The sequence below is a fragment of the Gadus macrocephalus genome, chromosome 2, assembly GCF_031168955.1.
Source record: "Gadus macrocephalus chromosome 2, ASM3116895v1".
In the NCBI taxonomy this organism is placed as follows: Eukaryota; Metazoa; Chordata; class Actinopteri; order Gadiformes; family Gadidae; genus Gadus; species Gadus macrocephalus.
The window spans coordinates 21,591,107-21,617,040 of NC_082383.1; the positions used below are offsets into that span (position 1 = coordinate 21,591,107).

The 25,934-nt window shown below is 48.1% G+C and overlaps 1 protein-coding gene across 1 annotated transcript; it reads left to right on the top strand.

The window, feature by feature from the left end:
• Positions 1-8: 8 nt before the first annotated feature.
• LOC132469935 (vesicle-fusing ATPase-like) lies at positions 9-10,823 on the top strand (the record flags this gene model as incomplete). The annotated part of the gene is made up of 8 exons (XM_060068070.1): positions 9-174; positions 695-828; positions 1,475-1,621; positions 6,489-6,623; positions 7,217-7,330; positions 7,981-8,036; positions 9,306-9,384; positions 9,418-10,823. Coding segments are annotated over 7 exons (828 nt in total), but the record flags the coding sequence as incomplete, so codon positions are not given.
• Positions 10,824-25,934: the final 15,111 nt, after the last annotated feature.

The window sequence follows — 25,934 nt, forward strand, 5'->3', positions numbered from 1 at the left end:
CCCCTCCCTCTCCCCAGGCGTTCGGCACCAACCAGGAGGACTACGCCAGCTACATCATGAACGGCATCATCAAGTGGGGCGACCCCGTCACCTCGGTGCTGGACGACGGCGAGCTGCTGGTGCAGCAGACCAAGAACAGCGACCGCACGCCACTTGTGTCCGTGCTGCTGGAGGGTGAGGCGGCGGGCACGCACGCACACACACACACACACACACACACACACACACACGTGCACTCACACATGCATGCACGTACACACATGCACGTGCACACGCACACACGCATGCACGTACACACATGCACGTGCACACGCACACACGCACACATTATATGCACATGCACGTGCAAAATACACAAACACACGCACATGCACATTCACGTGCAAATACACGTGCATGTCTTGCTCCTGCATACGCGTATACATACTGCTCACGCACATGCGGCATTCGCATGCTCATAGATGCAACGTTACCACTATAATTGAAGCTATTCTTAAAAGCGTGGAAGAAACATAACATGTCACAGAGGGAGGTGTCCACGACACACCTTATGAATATGTTGTCTTAAAGTCAGTGGATAAACTCATTCGTCGACTAAGGATTGTAGGGGTGTGACCTGAATATGGATTTCCATTGGAGCGACTGGGCTCTTTGATCTCAGAAGGTCAAAGCGTGTGTCTCCGTGTCCCTCCAGGCCCCCCCCACAGCGGTAAGACCGCCCTGGCAGCTCAGATCGCCGAGGACTCAGAGTTCCCCTTCATCAAGATCTGCTCCCCGGACAAGATGATCGGCCACTCTGAGATCTCCAAGTGCCAGGCCATCAAGAAGGTACGCAGAGCTCTGGTCCACAGGGGACTTTCAAAGCAAACAAGCACGGTGGGACTGTCTGCAACAAAAGGTTATAGTGCTGCACAACCTGGGAATAGAAAACAACAGGACATATCACATATCAAAGAGGGTTTGAAATCCACAGGATTCTCTAAATGTCTACTATTTCAAAGCGATAGTACAGCTGAACAAAGAGTGTTCTTGATAACAACAAGCTGCTCATAATATGTTCCCTTCACATGAGATGCCTTCAGATGTTTGTCAAAGGTCACACAGAAATTAAATCAGGTCCAAATTGGATATAGTTGATCAAATACCCCGATATAGACCATTATTCCATGTAGGTTGGTTTAATACATTTCCTCCCAGAGATGCATTTGCACTTTGGTATACGGGCGTATTATGTGGTTATAACAAACACCTGCACTGGCGGTAAACTGAAAAGTCATTCATCAAACTCCTTGCTCTATTGGCAGCCCACAGCCCGGTGATTGACAGCTTGCTTTTTACTTGTTAACAAACCAAGGTAGATTTCCCGCCCTCTGGTTCCTACCTCCCGCCCCTTCTTCATGAGACTTCCTCACCTGCTGTCCGTCTCTCTCTCTCTCTGCCCGTCCGTCCGTCCCTCCCTGTCCCCGCCCCCCAGGTGTTTGACGACGCCTACAAGTCCCAGCTGAGCTGCGTGGTGGTGGACGACATCGAGCGCCTGCTGGACTACGTGCCGATCGGCCCGCGCTTCTCCAACCTGGTGCTGCAGGCCCTGCTGGTGCTGCTGAAGAAGCCCCCCCCAAAGGTCAGAGTTCGGCGCCCCCACATCAAACCCAACCGCAACCCCAACACACACAGTACTGTCGTTTCAGTCATAGTTTCATCGACCTATGAAATGGTATTTACATTGAGGGCGTTAAGTACTACTATAGTATTGCATTTATATCAGGAATGGAGTACCAGGAAACACTGAGTCTAGTTTTTATTTCATCCCTACTGACCTACTGCTTAAAGAACTGGATGTCTCCACCTCGCGCATGCGCATTTCGAGTACCTAATACCAACATAGTCACCTGTGACCCCCACGGGACACCGGGAAGGCTACATCTTCCGGGGTCGTCAGAGGATCTGTCCCTTTACATCTTCTCGCTGCGCAGGCACCGTATTGAACCGTTGTTTAGAGCAAGGAAGGGAATTCGCTGACAGCTGGCTGCGTGCAGCCTCGTGACCCAGGTCGGAGCCGCCGGTAACCCGTCCTCCAGAGGCTGTGGCTAGCTCATCGTTTGCCTCATCGCTCTGTTATTGTTTGGTGCGTTAGCCGTTAGCTTTGCTCTGTTCTAACCATCAATTTATTTTCCTTATAACTTAATGGTGAAGGCGGTGCTCTCGCTCCCGCTCCCAGTAACGTTTTAGTTTGGCTTCCCTTTTTTAGCAGCAGCGATTACACTCAAGCTAATTAATATCGGTTGATTTAATTTTCTGGTGAAGGCAGTGTTCTCGCTCCCGGTAACGCCGCATTTGGCCCTTTTTTGATCGACAATTAGTAGCAGCGATCTCGCACAGGCTAATTAATTAGTTTATTTTTTCAATTTACTGGCGAGGGAAGTCCTCTCGCTCCCAGTACGCTGCCGGTGGCTGCCTCCGTAATGGCCCACCTATGTGTCGCCTGTGCGGCTCCTCTCGAGCCCGGGGATGGCCACGACAGTTGCCCTCCTTTCCTCGGCCTCGAGCATTTGAGGGAGGGCCTCACTGACAGCGCCTGTATGACCTGCAGCCTCCTGCCTTGGGCGCTCAGAGTGGCTAGGCTGGCAGAGAGGGAGAATCGGGAAACAGCCAACGACCCCTCTGCCTTAATGGGCCTCCCTCCCAATCAGCCCGGTCGTTCTGGGCGGCATCGGCATGATGGGGCTGCGGCTATGGGTGCCCCCCCCCCCAAAAAGAAGGCAAGGGTCGGGCTGGCTTCCAAGGTGGACGTATTGGCGGCCGACATGGAGCAAATGCGGTCCCTCGTCCTGGCCTTTCAGCCTGGGACTGGTCAAGTGCTGGCGGGGCTATAGCCTGGCCCTCCCTCGCCTCAATTTGACGATGCCCTCTCTCTGGCGGCTTCTTTGATGAGGTTATGACAGAGGGCGATGCATCCCACATATTGGACGAGGCCTCCTGCTCCTCTGCACAAAGCTCTCTGCAGGGAGCAGCAGACACCTCCATGGCGGCCGTCCTGCGGTTCGCTCTGGCTCGCCTACAGCTCGATGCTGCGCAGACGGAGTCAGTCCAGGCCAGCGCCTTCTTCAGGCGCAGCCCTGCCCCACCCACATTCTCCGTCCCTCCTTCAGAGGAGTACTTGAAGCAGCTCCATGCTTGCTGGAGGGACACCAGGGCCTTTTCCCACTCAACGTCGGATGCCCGGACCTTGGCTGCCATGCAGAATGCGGCACAGGTTGGGCTGGGCCGCATGCCAGCAGTCGAGCCTGCCATCGCCTCCCTGATTCTGGCTCCTGATGAGGCTCTGAGGCCAAATGCCAGGTGTCCTCGGCCACAGTGCAGGGTCAAAGACGACCTCCTGTCAAAGGCCTACGACGCTGCGGCACGCATGGGTCGTATTGGGAACTGCCTTTCCCACCTGTTGCTGGGTCTTTCGACCTCTCTGCAGCAGGCCCAGGTCGAGCCGTCGCTGCAGAGTCTGAGTGACGCCTCATTGCAGGCTTTTGCCCTAATGTCGGGAGTTAGTGCGCCCTACGTCCACCCTCGTACAGACTCGCCGCCAGGTGTGGCTTGCGCAGTCTCCACTGACAGAGACGCGTAGGAGGATCCTCCGTGCGGTGCCGGTGGAACCAGGGGAGCTTTTTGGGTCAGCTGCCCTGGAAGCACTGGAGGGGGCTGCCTGAGCTAGGCAGACCAGGCAGCAGCTGTCCGGTCTAAACAGGAGTGTGTCCCCTCCTAGTAGGCCTGGGGGCCCCTCGGCTGTCCCCCAGCGGCGCTCTCAGCCACCTGATTACTCTGGTGGCCTACGGAGGTCTCAGCGGCCTGCTCAACAGCCTCCGGGTGGCTTTTGGGCCCCCCAACGCCTACCTTCCTGGCAGCCTTGTGCCCCACAACCCAACCGGCGCCCCCCCAAGAGCCTCAGGAGGCCGGTGGGGCAGGCGCTAGGCCCATTGGGCCGGTCGTCGGTTGTTTTTCCCATCAGCAGCTCAGTTACTGGGCTGCCTGTACTTCAGACCCTTGGGGGGTTTCCACCTTAACCCAAGGGTACGAATTGCAGTTCCGACGCCGGCCCCTAGCCTTCAGCCAGGTCAAAATGACTGTCGTCAACGACCCGGCAAAGGCCTTAGCTCTGGACCAGGAGTTGTCCACCCTCCTGGCCAAGGGGGCAATCGAGCCAGTGGATCCTCTGCTGCACCTCAGAGGGTTCTACTCAAGGTACTTTCTCATAAAAAAGAAAGATGGCAGATTCCGCCCCATTCTCGACCTGAGGGGAATCAGGTTGAACAGGTTCCTGAAGGTCCTACCATTCCACATGCTCCCCGCATCAGACACGCTGCGGGTGGTCACAAGGGGAGAGTGGTTCACCATTGTGGACCTGAAGGACACATTCTTCCACGTCCCAATTGCACCGCACCATCAGCACTTCCTTCGGTTCGCCTTTCGCCGCCATCATTTTAAATTCAGGGAACTTCCCTTTGGTCTCTCCCTCTCTCCGAGGGTATTCACCAGGATGGTGGCGGCAGCTCTCGCACCCCTGCAGAAGCAGGGCACGAAGGTCCTGCCGTATTTGGACGACTGGCGGATCTGTGCAACGTCCCAGTCTCAGGCGGCCCGGGACACAGCTCGGCTACTCTTGCACGTGGCCTGGCTTGGCCTGACGGTAAACTTTGTGAAGAGTCGCCTGGACCCATCCCAACAGGTCACATACCTGGGGATGGTCCTGGACCAGCGTGGACCAGAGTGCGGGCGGTCTTCATACCGGGGGAACGGAATCAGTGTGTGGGGGCTTCATCCGGGGGTGGTGGAGACGATATGGGGTCTCTTTGGCAGGGCGGAGGTGGACCTCTTTGCTTCAGAGGAATCCACACATTGCCCCCTCTGGTTCTCCTGGACGGAGGTGACCGCCCCCCTCTTGGACAGGATGCCTTAGCTCACGACTGGACACAGAGTCCTCTGTATGCCTTCCCACCACTGCCCCTGATTCTTCCCACACTCCAGAGAGTGTTTCTGCGGGGCCACAGGCTTCTTCTGGTGGCCAGGGAGACTCTGGTTTCCACTGCTGCGCAGGCTCTGCTGCAGCTCCATGGCGCCTCCCCTGCAGGAAGGACCTCCTGGGGCTGGGGTGTCCGATTTGGCACCCAGATCCCCGTCGCCTCCAGCTTTGGGCTTGGCCGCTGCAGGGCCCGACCCACCGCTGAATGTTTGCACTGCGACCGTCAGGAATACCATTCTGAGTGCCACCATTGATGGTGCCACCAGTGGCACCATCTACCAGAGCACAGTATGCCAACAGATGGAAGTTGTTCTCTGACTGGTGTAGGGGTAAGGCAGTAGACCCAGCACGTTGCTCCGTGGCCACCGTTCTGGAGTTTCTGCAGTCCCTCCTGGATGGTGGTCGCTCTCATTCCACCTTGAGGGTCTATGTGGCTGCTATTTCTTCCCAGCATGAGATGGTTGACGGGGCCACAGTGGGGTGCCACAGGTTGGTGTCCCTCTTCCTTAGGGGGGCCCTGAGGCTGCGTCCCCCTAGGACCCCCTAGGACCCCTTGGACCTGCCCCTGGTGCTGGAGGCCATGTCGTCACCTCCTTTTGAGCCTCTGACCCAGATAGGGTTGAAGTGGCTGTCCATGAAGGTGGCTTTTCTGCTCGCCATTACCACTGCGAAGCGGGTCGGGGAGTTGCACGCCCTATCCGTGGCAGATACATGCCTGTGGTGGAACCCTGATGGCTCAGGTGTGGTTTTATGGCCCAATGTGGCGTTCCTGCCCAAGGTGCTTACACGCACCTATTTCAACCAGCCTATCCAGCTTGCACGTTTTAACTCCCCATCTGAGGGGAATGAGTCCGAGATGCTGTGCCCGGTGCGGGCGCTTAGGGCTTACATTGCTGCTACGGCCGGTATACGGCAGTCCGAGCAACTGTTCGTGTGTCACGGTGGCCCTAACAGAGGTTGTGCCTTGTCCAAACAGAGGCTGTCCCACTGGGTCGGCGACACCATTAAACACGCCTATGTGGCCAGTGGCCGCCCCCCGCCATCCGGGTTGAGGTGCCACTCCGGTGACTCTGTTGGTATTAGGTACTCGAAAAGGTAGCGATATCCAGTGCTTTAAGCACCGGTCATCCAGGATACATAGAACCGTAGTTACATTCGTAACTTTCGTTATTTACCGTAAACATGGCCATGATTTGAAAAAAATGTGGCTCTCTGCTAGTCTCTAACTCGATGAATGTACATTTGTCCGAAGAAAGAGAAACAACAATATATCGATGTCGGTTCAGTAAGGATGACTGATGAGGAAGATTCCCTCCCCCCCATCCAACCATTTGTTGGATTGGAGACACCAAGAGGCAAACACACCATTGGGCTGTTGCAAGCTTTCTCTGACTCTCTCTCTCTCTCTCTCTCTCTCTCTCTCTCTCTCTCTCTCTCTCTCTCTCTCTCTCTCTCTCTCTCTCTCCCCCCCCCACAGGGCAGGAAGCTGCTGATCATTGGGACCACCAGCAGGAAGGACATCCTTCAGGAGATGGAGATGCTGGACGCCTTCAGCACCACCATCCACATCCAGAACATCTCCACCGGCGAGCAGCTGGTCGACGCCCTGGAGGTGACACACACGCACGCACACAAATACACACACACACACACACACACACACACACCATACACACACACACACACACACACACACACACACACACACACACACACACACACACACACACACACACACACACACACACACCATATACATACACCCACACACACACCATATGCATATACATACAAACACACAAACAGAAATATATATATACATATATATATACACGCACACACACACAAACACAAATATTATGTATACACACACACACACACACACACACACACACACACACACACACACACACACACACACACACACACACACACATACACACAGGAGCTTGCAGGCAGACGTTTCTCAAACACTGACAGACTCTTTTGCAGAAGTGTGAGTGTGTAAAAAACTTCCTAGAAAAAACCTCTCGTACATGCCAAATGATTAGCATGGACTTCCAGATATCTAGAAACCAGATTCTTATACATTCAAGCACACTAAATCCAATGTGTGTGTGTGTGTGTGTGTGTGTGTGTGTGTGTGTGTGTGTGTGTGTGTGTGTGTGTGTGTGTGTGTGTGTGTGTGTGTGTGTGTGTGTGTAGCTGCTGGGCAGCTTCACAGAGAAGGAGCGAGCCAGCATCGGACACCAGCTGAAGGGGAAGCGAGTGTGGATCGGCATTAAGAAGCTGCTGATGTTCATCGAGATGTCCCTGCAGGTGACCGAAGCACGTCCAGGGAGTGGAGTAGAGCGCACAGGGGACACATCGCTCGGACCCGTGGGGAAAACATCAGCCAACTATAACATATATATCAGGAATGGATTCAGTCTTTGGATTGGAGTACCAGGAAACGCTAAGCCTAGTTATTTACCGTAAACATGGCCATAGCCATGAACAATGATTGGCTCTCTGCTCTCTCTAACTCGATGAACTGTGTAGATTCCTCCTCTCAGAAGTAAGGCTTTAATGTCCTCTTGTCTGTAACATAATTGACGACGATCGCTAAGAATAGGACTTGAAGGGTTTTCTCTACGTCCCAGGAAGGACATTTGTTTATGCATTGCCACCAGCGTGTACATGAAAGCATAACAAAGCTGGCCACCAAAACAACCACTCTCTCTCTCCCCCTCTCTGTCCGTCTCTCTCTCTTTCTTTTTGTAACTCTGACCCTATATCTCTATCTTCATCAAACTCTCCCTGACCCTCTCTCTCTCTCTATCTCGCTCTTTGTCACCCTCCCTGACCTTCTCACTCTTTCTCTCTTTTATCTCTCTCACTCTCCGTCTCTCTCTCTCATTATCAAACTTTCCCTGACTCACTCTCGCACTCTCTCTCTCTCTCTCTCTCTCTCTCTCTGACCCTCTCAGATGGCCCAGGATTACCGAGTGACCAAGTTCCTGACGCTGCTCAGAGATGAGGGCTCGTGAGTACTGCCCCACCACCAACTGCCTTGTCACTTAATGTCTAACACTGAGACAGATAACCAAATATACTTTGACAATTTGTTGTGTTTCACACTCATTCATCCCACTCATATGGTGATATCTCATTTCATTGTGGAACCACCAGGCTGATTGAAGGCGATCAGATCCGAATATAGGCGGTGTGTCACTGTCCACTGGTAAGGTCAACAGGATAGCAGATCGCGTGGCGCTAGGCATTAGCGGTGTAGCAAATGCCGGTTGTGAGTAGCTAGCTATTAGGTATTAGCTCAGTACCTTCCCCTAGTAATGTGCTACTGGTCGTCCAAATTGTTTTATAATTGTTCTATTTTCTAATGTGAAACGGTACTGCTTCATACGCGGGCTGTGAAACAATCGCAGTCTACATTTACTGGTACATTTAGGGTATTTACCAGATGTTTTCATCCAAAGCGACTTAACAATTTATACACATACGGCAGAGTCAACCATGCAACTATTACACACACATATATCATATATATACACACACACACACACACGTATGACGGAGTCATAAATGTGTGTGTGTACACACACACACACACACACACGTATGACGGAGTCATAAATGTGTGTGTGTACACACACACACACACACGTATGACGGAGTCATAAATGTGTGTGTGTACACGCACACACACACACACACACGTATGACGGAGTCATAAATGTGTGTGTGTACACGCACATGCAGTATATACACACACATATATATACACACATATATATACACACATATATATATACACACATATATATACACACATATATATACACACATATATATACACACCTATATATACACACACACATGTACGACTACCATGCCAGGCGACAGCAAGCTCGTCTGGAGCAGTTTGGGTGTATGTATCAGGGACACCTGACAATCAGTCTACAACGTCCAATTTCTAGAACTCATCATTCAATACCTGTCTAAAGCCACCTTTGCAACATTCAGGACTGAGGTTGATTTGATGTCAATATGGCAGAAGCAGTGGTTGCTGATCAATTGAAGTTTTTCACATCACTTTTCTAACCATCAACCCCATTGATCACATTTTTCCAAAGTCAATCCCTCATGATGACACTTCTGTCTTCAGACAACTATCAGAGACATCACAGTACTATTTGTTCGGCTTTGTTCAAACGTTGACACTGTCAAAGGGCGATTACAACGCAGTCTTGTCTTGTGCCAAGACTCCCCTCACTCACTGTCCCACCCCGATCAGAGGCCGCGCGCCACGTGACCTGGAGCAGCTCACTAACACCTTCCTCTGCTGCAGCGGCCGGGCCTGCTACGAGTAGAGAGTAGAGGAGGAGGAGGAGGAGGAGGAGGAGGAGGAGGAGGAGGAGGAGGAGGAGGAGGAGGAGGGCTCCGATGGGACCGACCGACCAAGCCCGCCGTGCGAGGGAAGGAAAGGAGCAACCTTTCCGCCCACGCGGCCCACGCGGCCCAGGGGTCCACGCACACGCCTCTACCCTCCACCTGTGGGCCCGCCGGGGGTCAGAGGGCGGAGAAGCAGCGGCCTGACTTCCTATTAGCATGTTAAGAGCATCCAGTCCCAGCCAAGGCCAACCCGCCCCGCCTCCTCGTCTCCATGCCGACAGATTGACAGCCCAAATTGACATATCACTGAAACCTGTTGAGAATTGTGCTTTTACTGTTTAAGAACATCATGTATAATATATCTATCGATATATCTATCGATATATATATATGGATAGATACATACTGATATTTGAAAAAGGATATCACAAAAAAAGGTTAAATAAGTGCTGTCTTGTGCGTTGTGCATTGAAAATAAATAGTAGCCATGTATGTTTTTAGCTTCCCGTATTTGTTGTAGCATATATCTTTTGTGCCCACCGCGAGCTAGAGTTTGGTCAATATGTTCATGCTCTTATGCAACCTTAGCCAGGCCATAGGGTTTATACGTGGTATACTGATGACTGGAAACCTCAAACCCGCTCACATTTCCACCTCTCAACCCCGCCGGAGTCGGACGTGAAGTGTGTCGGGACAAAAATATACATAAAAACGAAATGTTGTTTTAACGTGTAAATGTAAACCCTTTAAATGTATTTAAGAAAACATTTCTTTTTTGTATATAGTATATAAATATATATATTAAAAATACAGTATATAAAACGAAGTGATTAAAAAAAAATGGAAAGACAATTGAGTACCTGGGACATATTTCGGTGTGATGCTCCTACCGGTCGCTTCGAGGGACGTTGAGTCTGCTGTTCTAGAGTACCTTGTGGATTACTGTAGGCTGTCTGTGGCGTGCAGTGCAGTGCTAGGTAAAGTGAGGCATCTTCAGTGTTTAGATTCAATTAAACAACACACACCTTTCCAGCACTTATCATGTGAAAATGTGTTTGTTTTTTTTACACGTGATAGATATTCTTGTGCGAAATATTTATTTGAATCCATGTTTCTCGAATTGTAAGTGTGTGTGCGTGTGTGGCTGCGTGTATGTGTGTGTGCATGCGTGTATTTTTCCCTATATGTAAGCTTCAGCATGCGACTGTGTTGAGGTGAGTGTGTGTGTGTAAGTGCATTTCAGTTTTATTCAGTTCAGCGTGACTAACGTGTGTTCTTTTCCTGCCCATGTCAGTGGTCCGTGCTTATTGTCCAACCGACGCTCTTTTTTTGTGTTCCAAAACCCTAACGATTTAAGTGTGTGTGGGTGTATTATCATGCAAGATGTATTATTGCAATAAAATCACAGATGCACAGGTAATGGACAACTCTAGCCCTTTCTGCTCCTCACACACACGCACGCACAGACACACACACACACACACACACACACACACACACACACACACACACACACACACACACACACACACACACACACACACACACACACACACGCACACACACATTTCAACTCAGTTGTGACCCACTAGGCCTATACCTTATGCCATAGTTTACTGCAGTCAGTGTCAACGTCTTTATTGTTATTCATTTCATGCTGATTCGAAATACACCTAAAATGAATTATGCAAATGCAAATCCAACACTAACTCAATAAGACTAGCAGGTCTAGTTCTATTTCGTAAAGTCCACGTGTTCTTGTGATAAGGGAAAACGACCCCAGCAGAGGCGAAACATGCTTGCTATTTTATACTTTATTTTTTATACTGCTTTATTCTGTATTTTATACTGTGGGAAATTAGAATCCAATTATTGGGAACTCTTGGACAGATGGGGAAACTGCAGATATATATTTCCAACCTCGGTCTAAAAACACGATGCCAAAGTCAAGCATGATATACATTACTCGGAATCACTGGCGGTCTGCCAACGGAGGAAGGTCGGGGAATCGCTGATTAGCTGAAATAATAAACAGCGGATAACGCAACCGCTGCTGCAAAACAAACCCCCACTGCTGGCCGCTAGGGGGCGTCGTTGCACCGGATCACCGAAACAAGCCTCCTCTGCTCTCCTGTTTCCACTCCTCCTCTTGACCCGCATTCAACCATACTGTACATGCAGGGGGGTGGAGCGAGTGGTGAGAGCTAAAGCCGTTGAGTTTCCTCGTAGCTCGTAGCCATGGACTTGGCATTCCCGAACGTAACGCGGTGCTATTATTTCAACACGTACCGAGAACGCACGGAACGACTGCACCAAGAATGGATTCATAGTGTCTGACGCTCGCGCACCTTTAGCTCGCGAGCTTTTTTCATGTATGTGGCGCGTGTTTAACCTAGCCGAATTCCTGTTTTGTCGACTTCCAGCTCGTGCCCCCCCCCCCTCCTTTCCCAGTAAGGTTTAACACCCTCCTGGGTCACCTTGGCATCGGTGGTGAAATGTATCGCGACCCCCCCCGACAGTGATCCTCCTGCCGGACGCGTGCAGCCAGCCCACTCGACCAGAGACGAGACGGTCCACGAGCGCCGGTTGCTCCCCGCGTCCCGCTGCAAGGTGAGTCCCGCCGGCTGTCCTCGCGTTAACTCTCGTGGCCCCCCCGTGTGTGTGAGTGTGTATGTGTGTGTGTCACGTTAGCCAGCTTCCAACAGCATCGGCCGACACACTGTACGGCGGGAAACGTTTACGACAGTCGGTACCGGAGAATAACTCAGACCATTGGGGGTTTGAGTGCAAAAACACGCTAACCCGGGGAGGGAGCAGACTTTCCCCCGTTATGCATTTCCATGGCTGCCTCCTCACCATGACTAGCCACAGCCCGCATCATATATTGATGGCATGAGGTTACGTAAGGCAAAGTGTAGGATATATGTGGAGCAGCGCGTGGAGGCGACGTCTCGTGGCGGCTTGTTCTGATGCGGTGTGATGTGTTATTTTCTCGCGATGACCCCCTGCTGCACCTCGCACGGGACGTGGAGGTATACAGTGGGAGCCGGGTAGAAGTCGGACTACTTTTGGGGGCACAGGAATTTCCCCTCAAGTGCGCCCGTGGTTCGCGCGGTCTCTGCTGCTCTGCATTCCATTGTCATGACATGTGCATAAATGCCCAGCGTTGAACTTGTGTCCAGCAGGGTGCCTATGGACTGTACTGTTGGAGATCTTTGGGATGAGCCGTCATGAAGCTTCAACGCTGAGAGGTGGTTGGGCGCAGGCTAATTGGCACACATTGTGCATAGCTAATTAGCAGTCGTCTGTGATCATGACGCGTGAGGACTGCAACGTGAAGGCACGTGCAATGGACTTGATTGAACTATACCTAGGGCGGTGTTAGATAGAAGGCGTTTGTTTATTTGTGTAAATATATAAGATATAAGAAAGGAAAACTCCCCCACTAACTTCCTTCGGTTCATGCAAATCGGGGCTGGCTTTACACAGATGTTCATTGGGAGAACAAAAAGTCTTTCTGGTGGTGGTTGAGTTCACCTCAACTGTGGTTTCTGTAGCGCTTTGCAGCGAGATGGATCTGTGTCTCGTTATAACGCGCCTACAGAACAACAATGGGGACGTCTATGGCCCCGAAGTTCAGCATAGTGTGGTTCCCTCGGCAGCGAGCGAGTGGGAGCAAAACATTGCAGCTTTTGTTCGTTTCTCCGGAGTCTCCGCGCTCAGAAACACCCAAGAGAGGTATCCCATCTAAACTAAGAACAGTGGACGTAATTTGTCATCGTTTGGTAGAAATGAAACCAAAAAAATTAAATAATCGCTGATATAAGTTCAAATAAAAGTTGTGTTTGAGGGGGGTTGCTATATAATACAGCTTGAGGTGCACGTCTGTTTGCGGTCAAACTTGAACATGTATTCTATATAAGAAGCCTGTTCACTTTAAATAGTCTGACTCTATAAGGAAATGATAGAAGTGCTGGTTTCCCAACAGTACATTCGTGTTTTTCCAGCTCGGCTTCCAACCATACGTACTTAATCCTATTTATCGTCTGCGTCGCCGCGTTGGAAAAAAAAAACAAGACATAAACCTAAACAAGAGGAGGTCACCGCAGTCCACGCAGCCGCAGGTGCCTGGGCTTGACCTCGTTTGACGCGGCTCATGCTCTCCAGCTTCCCAGCGCCTCCGCGGCCTCAATGCCCACGCACAGGGCCTCCTGGCTGTCTATAGGGTCTGGAGGGGGGGGGGGCATAGGCCCTGCCTCCCTGCGAGGGAGAGAGATACAGATAGACGGCTAGCTAGAGAGAGAGAGAGAGAGAGAGAGAGACACGTGTGGGAGGGTGGGTGTGGAGGGAGGGGATAGGGGGAGGGGGGGACTGGTTACATAACCATGGCTGCAAAGGCTTGCTGCTAATGCCTTGATCACAGTCAGCATGGCCGCCGCATGTTACGTCAGGCTCTGGTGCACACAGGGAGGAAAGGAGAGGCAGGGACAGGTCCAGGAGGGGCGGGGGGGAGGGGAGGGGAGGGGGCGGCCGGGCGGGCGCTAGCGGGGGCTGAGGAAGGAAGAAAGGGCTGGGCATTAGTCGCAATTAGTGGAAGGATTAAGAGGAGGCGGCGGGGCAGACGGGAGAAGGGAGAGCAGGCTATGATGAATGAGGTGAAGCCGCTCTGGTTAAGAGCACAGATATGGGATTATGACCGGAACGCGCTGTTACGGAGCTAATGCACTCAATGCACAGCGCGGCGGCAGCGCTGTGGCGCCGTGTGAGGGGCCTGTTCACGTGGGGCCCCCTTCCCGGGGAATGTCCCCCGCTTCCGGTCGCAGCGCAGCCACAGCGGGGACCTGGTAAAGGTGCTAAATCGGGGTTGGGAAAGGGGGATTGCCGGTGTGCGGGTAACCCGGAATATTGATGCCGGGTTGGATTGTGCCCGTGTTTTAAGGCGTCTACGAGTGCTACGTTTGATTTTTAAAGTTTGTGGCCGAAATGTCGAAAGGTAACGCGAGATAGACAGACAGACAGACAGACAGACAGACGGACGGACAGACGGAGAGACGGAGAGACGGATGGATGGATTAGGTACTACAGAAACACATGCAGTCTGTTGTTTGTATGTTTTGTTTGTCTAAGTATAATGCTGCATGTGCTGTATTATCTGAACATTAGGCTAGGGCGATAGTCAATCGTTTGCGATGAAATTGTTCTTAACTTGCCCACAAAACATTACCTTGTATTATTGAGACTAAGCGAAACCTCATTAACATTCTTCGTTATATTCCCGCCGCGAATGCCGCGCCACAAACGACACACAATCTTCGTGATTTCTCCACGTCCGAGCGTCGCACAATCCGCCTCATTCGCAGCTCAAGCCGTGTGGTGGAAGCCTTATCAGCGTTTAGATTCCCCAGTGAGTCAAAGAAGCAGGCGGTCACCCAGCCCACACAGCTCATGGACTCCACCGGGCTGTGTGCCCCTCCCGATGGCGTTACGAACCCAGGCACGATGGCGTTGGGCTCTCCGACGTCTCGGATTCCTCCACCACCAATACAGAGTCGCGGTGGCGGTCATCGTTCAACGTTGCATTCGACCGCGGCTGGCAGAATGAAACGTTGGCGTTGACGCAAGGTAATCTCCTCGTTCCCCTCGTGAGTAGTAAACATGGCGAAAGTCTCACGCTAGGGAGTGCAAGTTGCAGGTTGCGCTGAACGGACTGCATTTAAACATCGCTTTTCAAACCAGTGGCCACTCGAAGCGCTTTACAATATTGCCTCGCATTCAACCGTTCTTGCACACGTTCACACACCGACGGCGGTGTCAACCATGCAGGGCGACAGCCAGCTCGTCTGGAGCAGTTAGGTTGAGTTGTCAGGGACACCTCGACACTCAGCTAGAAGTAGCCCGGGGATCGAACTAGCAACCTACTGGTTACCAGCCAAACCGCTTTACCTTCTGAAACAAAGAAGCTACATTTTCTACATTTTCCTGAGCATTTCTGAAGGTCGAGCCCAGCTGAGCATTTCTGCTGCGTGCTGAAATTAAAGAGGGAATGATCATTAAGGGAGAATTGTCTGCTGCAGGGAAATACAGTCAGCAGAGAGCTTGAGTTAACTAGATGGAAATATGGCAGAGAGAGGGTGTCGCACACACAGACTCACACACACACACACACACACACACCTCGAAACATGATGGAAATATGGCAAAAAGTGTCGCTCAAACACACACACACACCCCCCCTGTGTTGTGTTATTATGTGGAACAGATGTTTTTGGAGAAAAGAGCACATAGCTTATTCTGTAATAAAATGTTTAACTGAATAATATTTTGCGGGCCTATCTGTTGCCAAACAGTATTGTTCCTTGAGATAGCATTGACTTGGTCCAATCATGTGAACAAGTCAATAGATTTAAGTTTGTCTCAACGTTAAAAACAAATGCCTAGTAGTAAACTAGGGTTGTCATGTTGCTGTAGCTCAGCCTGCTACTTCTCTGAGTGTAGCGACGCTTATTTTAATGGGGAGTAACTGGTAGCTTGGCTCAATACACTTTCCAAGTAGCTTGCCCAACAGCGCGGTTAATGTTTTACTTTAACCGCAAAATAACACTATAAAATGTCTTCACTCATTACATCCAGTTACTTTTTTTTGTACAAAGATAAATGTACAAGTGACACAAAGTGGCACACACAAAAGAAGAGGAGTGACACACAGTAGTGTAGCACCTTATCCCAGCTATCTTGGTTGTATACAGAGAATGGGTTAACCTTGCTATTGTCAGTGCTTGGCACTCACAAGGACATTTTACGCTTGGATTTTACACTTGTGAAACTCCACTATATTATTGTCCTCTGAGTAGATTTAATTGAAAGGACAGAGCAAAGGCTCTTCTTCACCGGCAGTTTAAGGAATAAGTGTTTAATCAATGTGTCTCTCCTCACTATTCTTATGTGAGGAGATGCAAGTCTTATGCAAGTCAATAGTTGACGCCATTTTACGGAGATATTCTGTTTATCTTGGTTTTCATGACGTTAATCTGCGACGTGCTTGACGTAAAAGGACATCCACTCGACACAATCGACCCACAAACGTGTAAATTCCGGACCTCCGACATCATCCGTGATGAGATTCAGTACCCCGTTCAAGTATTCCTTTACCGTGATAATCAACCGCAAAAGAGACACCTGGGAAGCCTTGTAACTTTATTTAGTTAACACTTCAGGCAGACATGCATACGGCCCATGGGCTCGCTACACTAACAGGGGGCGGGGCCAGGTGACGGGGGGGGACGCACAGCTCCCAGGTGTCCTCCGCTGGCGAGAAGCAGGCTCTGGATCCAGAGCGAAAGCGTCGATCCCAGATGTTGTTCAACTTGGCTGCTTACATTATCGTTCGCTTTCGCCTACTTTTTCGAAACTAGGAATTGGTTCTTGTTCATGTAGCATAGTTCACAAAGAGAAGTTGGCGTGCGCATTTGTTTATGCGTTGTTATTTTATCTACGGTATTTTTATTATTCATTGCTGTTAAAGTTTAAAGTTGGCCCTTTATGTGACAGCTTTAACAAGTGCAATGTTTTTGAGCCTAAGATGCCTTTTGCGACTGTAATTTACACGATATCAAATGATAATAATGGATTGAATTTATGTAGCGCTTTTCTAGACACTCAAAGACGCTTTTACAGGGAAGGGGGAACCTCACTAACCACCACCAGTGTGTAGCACCCACTGGGGTGATGCACGGCAGCCAACCTGCGCCAGAAAGCTCACCACACACCAGCTTGAGGTGGAGAGTGAGGGAATTAATGAGTCAGCCAATTATCCAGGAGGATGATTAGGGGGCCAGATTGAATGAGCCTGGTTGGGCCAGGACATATCAGTATATTTTCTTTCGGTTCACGGAACCATTTACATTTAAATTAACGTTAACATTAACATCGCATTTGCATACCTGATCCAAGTGACTGTGTGTATCAGAAAACATGGGGTGGCCTTGATTATTGATTATTGATCAGCAGCAGCTGGGAATGCCTCACACCTGTCGGCCCTTAGGACTCCTGGGCTGTCTGTGAGAGCCCAACGACAGGCCTCCTGCTGCCATCGGCCCTCTGAGCTCTGAACTGTAGTCGGCGGCTACCAACCCACCGATCGTTACATAAGACTGAACATGTATGATGATGTATGTACTTTATTTTCTATGAACGACATACTGTATATATTTCCTTTTCATAGACATGATCTCAGAACATGTGGTCTTCATAGCGTGTTTGGCGAGATGCCGGGCGAGGCGAGGTTCTGAGTTTTCCCAGTTGATCGCTTGCTGCGGTCGACGGCGTCTTGGACGGCCTCGTTTGTCGTGTGGATCCGCGTCGCTGCGCGGTTCTCCGCAGAAAAAGGGTCCTTCTGACTGAAAGACGATGTCAGTAACGACAGGCCATCTTGTTATTGCTTATGAGCGCGTTAACAAAGCTTTGATCACTTTGTAACCGTGTGCTTGTGTCTGCTGAAGAACTGCCTGCACCCAATGTCACTCTGATTTGACCAATCCTGTTCCTTTTTACTTTGTTATGAATGAGGCCGTAATGGATGATCGGTACTTGACTTTGATTTCTGTAAATTGATTTCAGAAATTGATTTCAGAAATGTAACTCCAGTCATAAGAAATAAGTGAGAACCTAATTTCAGCATTATTATTTATTCAGAACATTTAACACAGCACGCAAGATAAAACCCCTCCCTACCTCCCAACCCCCTTCCCTTTGACCTCCAGTAGGGATGCACGCAAAATTCAGCCACCGGTTTCAGCCGAAGGAGAAAAAAAGGCCGAAAAAAAATACCGAACATTTATATTTTTGATGATGTGAGAAAAAAAACAAAAAAAGGTGTGGAATGAGCCGAGTGGGCTTCATCAAAATAGAGATTAAGAAAGAGCCGCACGTCAGTTTGTAAAAAACGAAAGGACCATACACGGAGATGGAGAAAGAGCCGAGCGCACCTGTTTAAATTAAATGAATGAAAAACAGCGAAAGCCACATTCGGTTTCGGCTTTCGGCCAACTGCTTCAGTATATTTGGTTTCGGTTTCGTCCCAAGAATTTTCATTTCGCTGCATCCCTAACCTCCAGGCTATCCCAGTCCGTCCCCGTAGTGGGAGACCGCCGTCGTAGGTCTTGGAGAAGGCACCTGTGATTACCTTCCTAAACTCTGGTTGTCTTAGCAACGAGTGTCACCGGCAGGAGGATGTGACGCCTGGGGTGCCCACCGCCACAGCGAGCACCCCAGGGGTGATATTGGCACAGGGTGACCTGTCAATGACAGCGAGAGAGTGTCAACAACTTGATTGGCAATGCCGATGACTGATGAGAATAACAACAATAATAATGTATGCAAGGGAAATAATTGTGTGTGTGTGTGTGTGTGTGTGTGTGTGTGTGTGTGTGTGTGTGTGTGTGTGTGTGTGTGTGTGTGTGTGTGTGTGTGTGTGTGTGTGTGTGTGTGTGTGTGTGTGTGTGTGTGTGTGTGTGTGTGTTGCACCATACTGTAATATCTTCCAGTAAATAGTACCTAATTAACATAATTGGTTTCAATACTAAGGTGTCTGACATGCCAAAAAATGCTTGCCAACCAAGATGGTGAAAAATTCCAATTTATCCCAAAAAACCTACTTGAAAAAAATTACTTGAAGTTGTCGAAACCTCAGTTTTGAAGTCCACAGAGGGTTAACCATAAACCATAAAAACTCTCTCTCTCTCTCTCTCTCTCTCTCTCTCTCTCTCTCTCTCTAACGTACACTGTAGCATGCTCTCTCACCCCCCAAGCAGCGACATTTTGCCCTGATTGATTTAACTTGAATAGGTACTCGGTAGCGCTGATCTCACTCGGTCGGCGTTCTTAAAGGTACAGCACGCCCAACCCGGGCTGCACTCGCTCCCTACACAGCAGTGGACTCTTTTACTGTCATAGGGGAAGTTTGCATTGTTAAAACCTTGATATGCTCAGTGCCCTCAAAAATATGAAGGGTTTGAATCGCTTTGCTTGCTCTGTGAAGCTAGGGAAATCTTTGACTTGGCTTTGTTTGACACATTAAAATAGTCGCTGAATGTTTAAACACCACATTCAGGGGGCTTGCACACTGCTTAAAAAAACATTCAGATGCATGAATCCCTATACGACCCCAACATACGAAGACTGACCAGTATGCATTTGCATACTGGTATGCAACAAAAACAACCCTATATCAACTGATGTATCCTCTCGCCACAACAACCCAGACAGTAAAGGGAGATGGAGGGATGCATGGATGGTGTTTTGCCTGTGCTTCTTGTTCCTAATACAATCCATGATGCCACAGCTGAAACCCATGTCTCCCAGTCAGCCGGCCATGTTTACCGTCCCTTCATACTGAGGTCAACACAGGAGATACTGAGCAGACATGTTGCCAAGGAGAAACAAACAAAGGGAAATGCAAGGAAAGGAACCACAGAGGAATAGAAAAGAAAGTTGAAGGCGAGGTTGGCTTTCGGTGGGACCTCAACCTACAGCTTTTGGATTGAATCAATGTCTATCGCAGTAACTAAATCAGTTGAAGTTGATATCTTGAGTAGGGCCCGACCGATATTGATTTTTGAGTGCCGATGCCGATGGCGATTATTTTCAGAGAAAAATTACGATTACGATTTAATCGGCCGATTAAAAAAAAGAAAAAAAAAAAAGCATATAAAACGTAGTTTTTGATACCTTAAATATACTTTAAACACTTTTGACGAATATGTGAATTGAATGCAGAACCTTTGAGTGTTTTAGAATACATTTACTGTCAAAAATTAGTGTAATTTAAAATGTAAAATAAATAACTAACTCCCAATGTGCTGCGCTCGTGAGCAGTGACTAACACGTGCGTGCTGAGCAGTATGGTCTCACCGTTAGAGTCTACAGTATAACAAATTAACATGGCCTGGGACCTAAAGAAAAACAGGCACAACATGCTCAAACAACACGTCTTGTGTACATTGGTGAGGTGAGCGCGCAGCTGCCTGAGCGAGCGTGCTTTCATGTTGTACGGTAAAATTCAATCTCCTCTTTTTTACTCCAGCTAAAGTTGTTAGTTAGCTAAGCGAGTAGGAGCGCAATCTGGATACTAAATGCAATAACATTTCAAAAAATAAAAAAAAATAAAAAAAATCGGTTGTAATCGGCGTCTTTTCGGCAGATGTCGATTATTTTCAAAAAGGCTATAATCGGCCGATTAAATCGGCAGGCCGATTAATCGGTCGGGCCCTAATCTTGAGTGTTGATACCTGCTAGAACACTAACTAGTTGGCGTGATCCAACAACAAGACGGACATCTTGTATCCATCTTCTTCAAAGCTATTAATCAGAGCTTATTCTAAAGGCCTATCGCTTTTCACATAGAATATAACATGGCGCACAATATGTTCATTATAACCAGGATGCATGTTTTCGTCTTAAAAGTGAATAAATTACTTCATCGTTATGGTTCATTCTAATAAAGTTATTATTAAAGAGCCATTTAGATTCAGCTCCAATAAATAGGGGGTTCCTTTTATATTAACAGATGGCTCACTTGGTATTCATTTAATTGGAATGTATGAAATGCTTTGAGCTCGAATAGATAACCTTGTATTTATATTCTGAGTTTCATGGCAGACTTCCATACATCTCAGATTTATTTCTATGTCAGTGCGATGAGCAGTTGGAGAAAAAAGAGTAGTCCTGGGTTACCATTTCATTGTGTTCATGCTTTCTAGATAGTTCCAAAACCTTAGTGTGCTATGATTGGGCTCAGTATGAGCCTCCCAATTTATCACTGAGATGTATTTCAGCATGGACTGCAAATTGGTTTGCGGTAGTTGATTTAATGGGAGGACAAAAATAAAATTGCCTCTGCTTCTGTACCATTTATGGAGCCACACGGATTACCACAATATTTCCTGCTCTTTCAAGGTTTCAAGGTTTGCGTTAATATATGATATTGTGACAGGCTACGACGTTCGTTTATGCACAGCCACGAGAACCTGCTAAACATAGCGCTGAACAGTTTGCCTTTCATTTGCAAGGTACTAAGTGTGAGAATTTTTTTTTTTGCAAACACTACTTTTGGTGGCAAAGTAAAGATGAGGAAAATATGATGTGAATATTGAATATGAATATTGACTCTGACAAAGTTTGAGTCTGTTTTTTGTACATTCTTCAATTCATTAGGCAAGGATTAGTGTCTTGGCTAGCCAAGTGTCTTCCTTCCACTTGTATGTGGAAAAGTGTGAAAAGTCTCCAAGGACCATTCTCTTGTAGTTGTGTAATTAATGTTTTTTAGCAAACTTTTATGGAATGTTTACTTTTTGTTTTGTAAAGATGGACAACTGATGTCTGGCAGTTTCCACGTCTCTGGGAAAGTGTTCTTGCATCTTTTAACATGAATGAAAAGAGTCACAATTGATGACGTGATGACAGCTGGCTGCCTCTAACAACCAAGCCATCTGCAAGCCATAGACATAACTGGAATACAGAGTGAATCCCCAGAGAGACCTATTTCTCATAATGTTTTTACATTGGCAAATGAGTCCGTCTGCTGTTTCCGTTTCATGTTCCTCCTTTCCCTCTTCATTTCTAATATTTGATCCTCCCTATTTAAATTTGTACATTTCCCACTGGCAATATCTGCCGTTGCATTTAAGAAATGTGGTCTCTGAACCGTCTACTTAATTAGACCCCACCCCCCCCCCCCCCCCCCCCCCCGCCCCCTTGTGTGTGTGTGTGTGTGTGTGTGTGTGTGTGTGTGTGTGTGTGTGTGTGTGTGTGTGTGTGTGTGTGTGTGTGTGTGTGTGTGTGTGTGTGTGTGTGTGTGTGTGTGTGTGTGTGTGTGTGTGTGAAGAAGGGAGTTTAAAAGCTGCCTCTAAGTCATCCACACTTTCACTAAAGTCTGGAATGGCATTCCCCATCACATTAGAGTATTACAATCCATCACACAGTTCAAAAAAGCATATCAATTGTTACTCCTCAACACATACACTTGCAAACACTGACTTATACGTGCTATGTCCCTGTTATGTGTTGGATGTAAATGTGACGTGTGATGTGCCTTGTCCCTGTATGTTATATGTGCTGCAGAACAGGAACCTGCTGGAAATCAGTTATTTTACTGAGACAGGCCCGTTTTATATTGTAACTTTGTTACTTCGAATACTTTCCTGTATAATAAATAAAAAGAAAAAAAGAAAAAAAAGAAAGATCCATTAGGATGACTTTACAGCAAGCTCTCGGAGTGTGCTTCCACACGCACACACGCACACACACACACAGACTACACACACGGGGCAGCCAATGTCACACATAGATGCGTGTCAGCTCCCACGCGCCCCAACATACTATTACACTCTACTCTACTACGCAATTGTAAAAGCTCAAAATCACACGTGTTTAGGCTTACGGGACGCACACAACATGCCCATAGCCACACAGCTACAACATCTGGACCTAAACAAGGCCTAACTGCGTATTATCTAAACATGCTATCTTCGTGCACGTCCTCTGTAAGGTGTTAGCATGATGGTTACATGCTAAGACACCACAAGGCTAACGTAGAAAATAATAGAGTGAATGTGATGGGAAAGTGTGAACTTGTGCGGGGTTGACCTGCTATAAGATCCTCTCTCGCTGCTGCCAGTCGGCCTGATGCCGCCAGCGTTTAAGTTGCTTTCGGTTTGAGCCTGTCTGCTACTTTTCGCATGCTGCTAAGTGGTGCTGGGGCAAAGTGCTGGCGAGGGTCAGGTACTGATACGAACGGCCTCACAAACACACAAAGGATAGAGACTGAAGGTCTGCTCACGAGGGCTCTCATCAGTGCATTGAGGGAATCTAAGCTTAATGGGGATGGCCTCGCTAGGTATAATACCAATCTCCCTTTGAGACTTATGTTATGTTTCCTCTCCACAAGCGGCCAAAATATTGGTCCGCTGATGACTAATGTCTGATTGTTTAGCTTCAACTTCAGAGACCGGTTAAGGGCAGCCGGTTAATCTGTTTATTTGTGTAGCCTTTGGTTCACTTTTCACCCGCCGTGTCTGTGGTTATAGGAGTGCCTCTAGGTGTTGTTAGTCATATTAACTCTTCAGGTCTGTTAACGTACAACCCAGGCTGGCCAGGACGCGTGCCAAAGAAAATGGATTGCACTTGAGGAATCAATTGAAATAACGTCAGGCGTGCCAAAAACCGCAGGCCAATGACAGCAAATGTCCAAAACAAGCCAGAGTCGATTTGAAACTGAGGGCACAGCTCTGGATCACAGCATTCGACCATGCAACAACAACAGCCATAAGGGTGCAGATAATCACCAGGTGAATATTGTATGACTCAAGACATGTAGCACCTAAGGGAGTAGAAAGGCGCCTACAAATCAATGGACTAGAGTTTTTATTTATTTAGCAACAGCTCAAGACATTTTTATGATTTTTTTGTTTATTTTGAATTTTATTTGATGAATTTACCGTTAAATCAAAACCCCTGCTGTTTTTGCCATATATGCACTTTTTTCGAATTGCAATGTAAGAAGGAATCAAATTAAATACACTTGTTTTTTTTTATTCCACTTCCCATTAGATCTGTTATTTTCTTTCACAACAGGGCACCACGATTACTTTTAGTAACTCACACAAGATACATCGGTATTATCAGATCCAGAATGTGGGAGATTGCGCCATCCTTCTTTTACGATGTCCTGATAAGATGTTCTGTTCCAGCCCCAGGTGCTTGGCTATCGTTGGGCCTGTTGAGTAAGGACCTTCACTTTGTGTTGGACTCGTGGAGGCCTTCATGGCTTCGGCCCAGTTATTTAAGGTTAAAGCCTTTGTGAATCTTATCTCGGTGAGCCACAGCGATCCTCCTATTGTACAGCACTTTGGTCAGTGTATGCTGTGTGTAAATGTGCTCTATAAATAAAACTTACTTACTTACTTACTATTGTTGAGGCCGACCCTGAGATTGCGGCGCTCTCCCCTTCGTAGCGAGACTGAAGTTAATTGGACTTGTGCTTTTGCTTCCGCCGTCTATTAACGGTTGCGATTATTTTCTCCCTGAGAGATTTATATAATGAGCGAGAATAACTACAGTCATCAAACATGTTCCCCGCTCCTTAAGGCAGCAGGGCCTCTCAAGATGAACGCCGTTGTTTGCTCGCATTGTTACACGCTGGTCTTTCTCCTACACTGTGTTTGCACACCGTCCTTTAGAGACATTTGCCTGTTACAGCGATCCAGATACTTTCTCTCTGCATTCCAGGAAGTATCTAGAGCAAATGTGAGGAGGTATCTGGAGAGCATTCCAGGCTCTCACTCCTCCCCCTGGCTCCATTGTTCCACAGGGGAGGACAGCAGTCGCTCGGGAGTCCCGTCTGAGCGACTTGCGGGCGCAGTGAGTGACTAATCAATATGTTGACATGCTCACCAAAATCCGGTGAGGCGGAGCAATCGGTTCATTATCCGTTTGTGGGACCAACATCGTCATTAATGCGTTTGCATGGCCACTGAGGAAGCAATTGCAGGGGTGCTAAATCCAACATTGGCAATAGAACAACCGTGCGACAAATCAACAGCTCTTGACTTGCAGTTGGTTTGTTGATTTACAGCCGTCTAATTGCAACATAGAAGATCCTGATGGGGGTACATGAAACCACACACTGAGAGAGAGCGCGGTATGTTGACACGCACAGCTCATTGTAAGACTTTTGCACACCGGCCAACCAAGTTTTTTTTGTTACACGTTTGGAGCTCTGATTCCAGAAGAAAGCAGCTGGTGCGAGACACACTCTGTGTGAGGTTCGCTGGCCTTGCTCAGGGATTAGAATTTGCAGCCTTCGGGTCACACGCGCTGTCTCCACATAGTGTGCGCACCCAGCTATGCTCAGGATGACTCGTGGTGTTGGTGACGTGTTTGACATGGGTTTAATTGTACTTTTTAACGTTTTGTTGAAGGATCTGAAAATTTGTCTTTCTTCTTTCTATTTCTGAATGAAATGGAAGAAACACTCAAAACCATAATCAAATAAACAATGGCATGTGCCCGATCAATCTAAGCACATGAATATACAGGAAAAGGAAGTATTTAATGAATATGACCAAATAATATAGCTACTGGGACATCATATTTACAATGTGCTCACCTACTCTGTGCTTCACATTTTAAAAGATATATGCTTTTGGATACCAACTTTTGTTGCTCATGGTTGCTAAGTCTCAATGCTTATTGAGCATTCTTCCTTATTTTATCTTCACACATTTATTAAACTATTCTATTGTTTTTTAGGGGAGAATAAGATCCTAAAATGCAATTTGCATTTCCGAATCTTCAATGAAGGATAAGTAAACAGCTCCCATCTATTCTGGCGTTTCATTAAGAACTTCTTCGGAGCAGCAAGTTAAAACAAAGCAATTAAAAAGCTATCCATTGTGAGCTCATCCAATGGTTCTCATCAGGGAACCAGGGGATGTGCTTTATGGTTTAATTAGATTGAATGAAGAAGATTAATACT